At 45.1% G+C, this 7,904-nt stretch overlaps 1 protein-coding gene across 1 annotated transcript in view; it reads right to left on the bottom strand.

The window, feature by feature from the left end:
* HNRNPLL (heterogeneous nuclear ribonucleoprotein L like) overlaps window positions 1-7,904 on the bottom strand; it is a 129,320-nt gene that overhangs the window by 29,826 nt on the left and 91,590 nt on the right. The window contains exon 10 of the mRNA XM_073627687.1: window positions 4,853-5,048. Within this exon, the coding sequence (XP_073483788.1) occupies window positions 4,853-5,048 (196 nt within the window). The remainder of the gene's footprint in view (window positions 1-4,852; window positions 5,049-7,904) is intronic.

The following is a 7,904-nucleotide window of genomic DNA, read 5'->3' as shown; positions in this document are numbered from 1 at the left end:
CTGACACCTTATGTTGTATGGGACCTAATGATATTTCGTGTATGTCAGGGTTTAACCTAATTTTGGAAAGAAATGGCTCAAGAGAAATAGCAAATAGGAGGGGGGACAGGGGGCAACCCTGTCTTGTCCCATTTGTAATTAGAAAGGGGTCCGAAAGAACACCGTTCGTCTTTACTCATTCTGTGGGAGTGGAGTAAATACCAGCTATCCGGTTGAGTATCACCTCCCCTAGGCCTATGTGTCTGAGTACCGCATTCATGAAAGGCCAACTGACACGGTCGAAAGCCTTTTCTGCGTCAGTATTGAGAAAGACACAAGGGGTCTTCCTGGATCTAGAGATATGTAACAGATTCAGCACTTTCGTAGTACTATCTCTGGCCTCCCTAGAGGGGATAAATCCAACCTGGTCTAGGTGAATAAGTTTCTGGAGGTGCTGCGCCAACCTGACAGCTAGAACTTTAGTGAATATTTTAAGGTCTATATTTAACAGAGATATAGGCTGTAGCTCCACATGCCGCCGGGTCTTTCCCCTCCATATGAATTATTGAGATATGGGCACCCAATGTTTCCCTAGCAAAATCTGTCCCAGTTCTAATCTTGTTATACAGTGTAACCATACGAGACCCCAGAATCGGCAAAAAGGTTTTGTAATATTGTATTGTGTAGCCGTCTGGGCCTAGGGCTTTGCCCGGGTTTCATTTTCCCTATGGCACTCTGAATTTCTGTCAGGGTTATGGGTGAGTCTAATTCTTCTCTAAGCTCCTGGGCGAGGGTTGACATTTGGGAGGATCTAATGTATTCCTCAATCATAGTATTGGGGGAGGTTTCCCTGCGATAGATTATATAGTTTGGAGTAAAACTGCCGAAATTTCTCTGTTATATGTGCGGGTAGGGATGCTTTTTTGCCTCCTGATGTGTTAATGTGTGGGATATAGGTTGACGATTTATGGCTTCTGACCGTTTTAGCTAAAAGTTTTCCACATTTATCCCCTAACTCATAAGTCTTTGTACGACCGCTTTGTAGGGCCGCTTTTGCTCTATACTGTAAGATGTCTGTGATTTGCGTCGAATAGTTGACAGCTGTGTTTCTGATGCTTGAGTAGGGGCGTGTTTGTGTCTGGCTTCTGAAGTGGCAAGTTCCTGTAAAAGTTGTGAAACCTTTTTATTTCTTTCTTTTTTAATACGGGCTCCATGGGAGATAAGGGTGCCTCTCAGAACTACCTTGTGGGCCTCCCACAGTATCCTGGGTCACAGTCTGCTTGGTCGTTCTCTTGGAAATAGAGATTTAGTGTTTTGGTTACTTCTACTAACACTTCCGGTATTTGTAGGAGGCTTTCATTAAGTGGCCAGAAATGATGTTTGGGTGAGTGAGTGTCCGATAAGCGGTAGCTCAAAAATATTGGTGCATGATCTGACCATGTCCGGTTGCCAATTGATGTCTGTTCAACGGCGTGAAGTTGTGAGTGTGGAATCATGAAATAGTCAATTCTGGTGTAAAGTTGGTGTACATGGGAATAAAATGTGAAGTCTTTCTCCCCTGAGTGCTGTAAGCGCCATATGTCTATTAACTGTGAATCATGGAGTGTTTTAGCTATCCGTTTAAGTTGGTTCGGTGGTACCGACGTTTTACCTGACGACGTGTCTACTGAGGGGATCAAGGGGTGTTGAAGTCACCTCCCAAAATCAGTTGTCCTTCTCTAAAGTCTCTCAGTTTTCCCAGCTCTCTTATTTCTTTTGTTAGACTGTTATTTGCTCTGAGGTTTGTTTTAAAGCCTTATGGAGCATTCTTTCAAATTGTAACAGTAATGCTGGGGATGCTGAGGAGGTTTGTGGTGAGTTCTGTGAGAGAATTTGTTCATTTTCTGACTCAAATGGAGAGTCTTGCTGTGACATTTTCTGTCTGTGAGAGCGCACTGAAGCTGTATATGGTGAGGTGACTGGCGCTGCTCTAGTCACGGTGTGTGCCTGTGAGTTCTTTGTGAGGTGATTTTTAGTTTTGCCACGGCTTCCCCCCAGTACCATTTTTTCTGCCCAAACTTTCACAGTTTGTTCCCAGGGGCAAAGAGGTTCAACTGGGTACCTTTAGAGCCTGCAGTCTCCGCTTTATCTGTTTCTTCTCTCCTCAGAGGTGCGGAGCTCTAGCAATGCATGTCCGCCTCACTACACTCCGCGCATGCACCCCTGCTTGTCCTTTTCATTCACCGAATTTCAGTTCTTTCATTCATTAAGGTTTAGCATCACATAGTGTGTTATCTAGAGCAATCTGGACATAAATGCAGCCTACCTAAGACTAGCCACTCTTCCAGACTGACATTCATCCATCAAGGCATTTTAATATTTGCAGAATTCCTCCCAAGAGCCAGCCCACGGCTTGCATCAAGGCTGAGGGCTATTGAGGGGAGTATTAAAGTGGTTGTAAAGCTCTAACATGAAAAAAGCATATCCCTCTATTGTGTGTAATACCCTCAATCCGAAGCCCAGAGTGTAATTTTCTCTGTTGTCTATTCCTCATGCAGATAAGTCCTGAAGTGGACTCCAAAGCATCCCAGCTGATGCCGCCCCCCCCCCCAGCACATAGCAGCTGACAGCCTTAGCCATGTATATTTCCCTATGATTATGTGTAAAGGTGGGAAGTGCCCATTCTCTCCACTCAGGTTTCACTGAATTCTGTGGTATAGCTGTGCAGTGTGTGGGTGATGTGAGAGCCCCATCCCTGCCTTTAACTGCTGAGAAACAGCCTTTGATCTGTGTGTTTTAGGAGGATGTAGCGAAGAGATGGCTGCAGATAAATAAGTACAACCTATATAGGAAGATTCATCTCTGTATAACCTGAGGCTAGTCACTTTACTGGGTGGGCATAAGTGTTTAAAACCACTATTAAAAAAAAAAAAAAAAAAAAAAAAAAAAAAAGGTAGTGATTGCGGTGTGATGGTTTAGAAAGCTATGCACCCTTTAGCCCCTCTGTCAGCCATGATCTGCTTGCATAGCAAAGATAAGCACAGAGACCTAATGAGGACATCACTCATTCTTCTATAAGTTATGAAATAAAAACCAAAAGCTTTTGTTTAAAAGTTTCATTAGCATGGTGATGAGGGAGCAAATGAGAATTCAGGGAAGACAAATAAAGCAGATTAAACCTCAGCTTTAATATAGGTGCACCCATCACATTGGTATTATAGTCTGCATTTTATAAAGAGACAGAGCAGTAGTAGCTGATTCCTATGCGACAGTCTTTTTCCCAGTATTGATCTTTACACAGCCCTATGCGGGCAGATATGAGGAGAATTCTCCAACTCATTCAGCTGCATTAAATTCAGCTTTGTACCAGACTTTTTTAGGTAAAGCATTTAAAGCAGAGTTCCACCCAAAAATGGAACTTCTGCTTTAAGAGAAGGTGACCCCTGACATCCAACATTTGGCATGTCATTTTTTTTTTTTTTTGGGGGGGGGGGGGGGGGAGCAGAAACCCTCTTAAGTAAATCCACTTGGCAATCATCTGGGACACATCACAGGTCCTAGATGATTGCCTGGCTAGTCACAGCACTGCTCGCGCATGCGCAGTACGTGCCCGGCTGTGAAGCCACAGCCGGGCGCCCACAGTAACAATGCCGGCGCCGCAGAGAGGAGGGGGAGACGAGTGGGGCTTCGTTCTCCCACATCGCTGGACCGTGGGACAGGTAAGTGTCCGATTATTAAAAGCAGCTGCAGTATTTGTAGCTGCTGAATTTTATTTTTTTTATGTTTTAGTCGGAACCCCGCTTTAAGGTTCGCTCAACAAACATTTGGAACAAGCTCTAGTTTCTGACTGGAAATTTCTCTTTTTTTTTTTTTTATGTAAAAAATGAGTGGTTACAATTTTACTTTGCTTGATGTCTTTAGCTGCCATTTACTGAATCTGGGCTTCTGGTGTGTCCCTGCAACTTTAAGGTATACCTCCAAGGCATACCTGCTCACAGTTTATTCAATGTTATATACAGCTTGTCTGAGGATGGGAGTTCAAACTTTGTGGTGGAGCCTTGGCATGGCAGTATAGCTTTACATATATTTAAAAATGCTTGCAAAAAAAAAACAAAAAAAACACCTTTTTGTTTTTAACATGAATTGTTCTAACAGTTTCGTCTGTTTGATTTTGCTGACTAGCTGGTAAGTGTGCTTGGGACCTTTTGAATAATATTTTAGGTTTACCTAAATAAAACTAAAAAAAAAATAAATAAAAAATTCCAATTCTGTTAGCACTGAACATAAAGAAACTGTAGACAAGAATGGTACATCCCCTAAATTCACCTATTCATGAAAAATGAGAAGGTGAACTCCAAATATCCTGGCCACCATTCTAAACCCTGCTGCACATAGTGACCGTACACATAGTGACCGTAATGCCTTGTGCTGCTAGTATAGCAGTTCATACACTGCAAAACACAGCCCCACAGTGAGTTTCCATCATGCTCGCAACAGCAAGCGTTCACTGGTCAGCACAGCCAAATGACCGTACTGATCCATGAGAAACGCATTTGAGGCTTCTTCTTCTGATGTCACAGAATAAAGAAACATTTTCTCACTGATTAGTGAGGTCATGCTGACCAATGAGCGTTTGCCACTGTGAACATTATGATGAATACTCACTCCAGGGCTGTGTATTGGGGTGTACCGTGTACAGAGCACTACACCACCAACAGCACCATGGATCATGGCCGCAATGTGTAGCAGGCTCTAGAGGAGTTGTCAGATTTACAAGAGCTGTAAAACAGTACCATATACACTTTTTCTTGCAAGCCCCACCTGCATTAGCCAGATTCGAGCACCCTCCACTGCCCAAATAATAAAGCAACCAAGGGAAAGCATAATTGATTACCTTTTGAAATATACTTTCATCCATTGTCAAGGGGACATTATAAAAATGCAGAACACAAGATGGTGGCTGGATGATGTTCTTGGAGGCTTGACCAGCACTGGTAAACCTATTATTCTTACTCATTGAAAAATCCTTGTAAGTACCATCTTCAGGTTCAAAAACCTGACTTGGGACAACAGAATGCTGCTTTGATACACTGAAATGAGAACAATAAAGCATTAAATATGATTTAAAATGCCAGTTACACATGTCTTCATAACACACTAATACATTTCAGTTGTATCTACAGTACATGCAATGTCTGATTCGCTTTAGTGTCTGTCTTGAGGGGCTTTTCTTTACGTTACAACTGCTTCTCGCTGCCTACAAGGCAATGGGAATGTAGAAGCAAAAGCACCAGTCAATGAACTGTGAATGATCTCAGAAATGTCTCAAGCTTATCTCAAAGAAAAAACAAAGCAAGTTGCAATACGAATATAACAGAATATGTAAAAAGGAAATCAAGGATGCAAAAATCCGAAACGAACGACAGATTGCAAAAGATATTAGGAAAAAATCGGAGTTACTTACCGGTAACGTCCTTTTCCAGGAGTCTTTCAGGACAGCACCATAGAGAGACCTTGGCTCCTCCCCTTCTGAGGAAACACCGCCTTCAACTTAAAGCTTTAAACCTCACCGCTCTCCCCCGGCCCCTCAGTTCTTCAAGAGGACCTCCGGTTAGCTGGGGAGACACAAGAACACGTCATAATAACTTTGATCTTACCTGACGTTCTTCTGCGATGAACTCCTTCACGAATATCCCTACAGTAGGGTGGGTAACTGTGCTGTCCTGAAAGACTCCTGGAAAAGGACGTTACCGGTAAGTAACTCCGATTTTCCCATTTCCGTCTTTCAGGACAGCACCATAGAGAGGATGAGCGAGCACCTTACCTTAGGGTGGGACTACTGCCTGCAGAACCTTACGCCCAAAAGCCTGGTCTTTTGCTGACAGAAGGTCCAATCTGTAGTGTTTCACGAACGTGTCGAATCTAGACCACGTTGCCGCTCTACAGATCTGCTCCGGAGACGCACCAGCCCACTCGGCCTGAGAGGTCGCCACTGCCCTTGTGGAGTGTGCCCTGATACCCTTAGGGGCTTCTAACCCGCTAATTATATAAGCCTGACTGATAGCTAACCTTAGCCACCTAGCTAAAGTGCGCCTCGAGGCTTTGCCTCCCTTCCTGGTTCCTGAAAATAACACAAAAAAGGAATCAGATTTTCTAAATGGTTTTGTATCCTCCAAGTATTGCAGGACACACCTTCTTACATCTAGTTTATGAAACCTATGTTCCTGTTCCCTCACAGGATTCAAACAAAAGGTGGGCAAAACAATTTCCTGGCCTCTATGAAAAACCGAGGCTACTTTCGGTAAGAAGGCCGGATCGGCCTTAAAAATTACCCTGTCCGGGAATACCTGAAAAAAGGGGGCCCTAATGGAGAGGGCCTCGAGTTCACTTACTCTTCTTGCCGTAGTGATTGCCACCAAAAACACCGTTTTGAGGCTAATCCATTTTAGTGTACACGTCTCCAATGGCTCAAAGGGTTCCCCTGTAAGTGCTTGTAGGACCAAGGAAAGATCCCACATTGGGAAGGGGGGGACCTTCAGAGGTCTCTGCCTACTCAATGCTTTAAAAAATCTAATGACCCAAGGATCGGAGGCTAGTTGTTTCTCCAGAAACACACTCAAAGCAGAAACCTGTCCTTTCAGGGTGCCAAGGGCTAACCCCTTGTCCGCCCCTGCCTGCAGGAACTCTAAGACCGCTATAGAGCTGTGAATATCAAAAGAAGTTTCTGTACACCAGCTATTAAAACGCCTCCACGTTTTTTGGTAGATGACCTGGGTTTCTTTTTTCCTGCAGTTAAGGAGGGTCTTTACCAAGCTATCTGAGAAACCTCTGTTCTTCAACAGTTCTTCCTCAGTAGCCAAGCCGCGAGGCTCCATCTCCCCACCTGGGGACAACAGATTGGCCCCTGGGAAAGGAGATTCTCCTGAACTGGCAAAAGCCAGGGGGGTTCCGCTGCCAGACTTCTCAGGATGGAGAACCAAGGCCTCCTGGGCCAATGTGGCGCAATAAGAATGAGAGTTGTGTTTTCCAGTTGGAATTTTCTTAGGACGGCTGGGATTAGTACAGGTGGGGGGAAGGCATAACACCTGTCGAAAGCCCAACTCTGAGCCAGTGCGTCTATCCCTAGAGCTCCATCCCACCTGTTTAGGGAGAAGAAGAGATGCACCTTCCTGTTTTCTCTCGAGGCAAAGAGGTCTATGCATGGCCTTCCCCATTTCTGGGATATTGCTTCGAAAACCCCCTGATTCAGAACCCAGTCGCCTTCCCTCAGCCGTTTCCTGCTGAGGTAATCCGCCACCAGATTTTGATCTCCCTTCAGATGCACTGCCGAGAGGGATAGGACGTTTAATTCGGCCCATCTGAGAATGCTTTCTACCAGGGTCCACAGAGGTCTGCTCCTGGTACCCCCCTGCCTGTTTATGTAGGCTACAGCTGAGGAGTTGTCCGACCGGACTCTCACATGCTGTCCCTGAAGTTCCTTTTGAAAAGTTTTGAGTGCCAAGGCTACTGCCTTCAGCTCCCTCCAGTTGGAGGATCTTCCTGCGTCCTCCTTCCGCCAGCCTCCCTGAGCCACCCGGTCCTCCATATGCGCCCCCCAACCCATGCCACTCGCATCGGTCGTGACGCATCTGGACACCGGCAGAACCCATTCCAGACCCTGAGAGAGATTGGCTTCTTTCCGCCACCACCATAGGGATCTCTTGACCTGGTCCGGTACAGTTATCAGGGAATCCAAGGATTCCTGACTGTGGTCCCAAATGCTCAGGATAAATAGTTGCAAGGGGCGAAAGTGTAATCCTGCCCACTGGACTGCTGGAAGTGCTGCCGTCAGTAACCCCAAGGCTGACATAGCCTTTCTTACTGATATTTGTTGGCTGCCCTGGAGTAACAACATTGCCCTGTCTACCTTCTGGATTTTCTCCATAGGCAGGAAGACCTTTTGTTTT

The sequence above is a fragment of the Aquarana catesbeiana genome, linkage group LG04 (assembly GCF_042186555.1).
Source record: "Aquarana catesbeiana isolate 2022-GZ linkage group LG04, ASM4218655v1, whole genome shotgun sequence".
Classification (NCBI taxonomy): Eukaryota; Metazoa; Chordata; class Amphibia; order Anura; family Ranidae; genus Aquarana; species Aquarana catesbeiana.
This window is presented reverse-complemented; position numbering and strand designations above follow the sequence as displayed.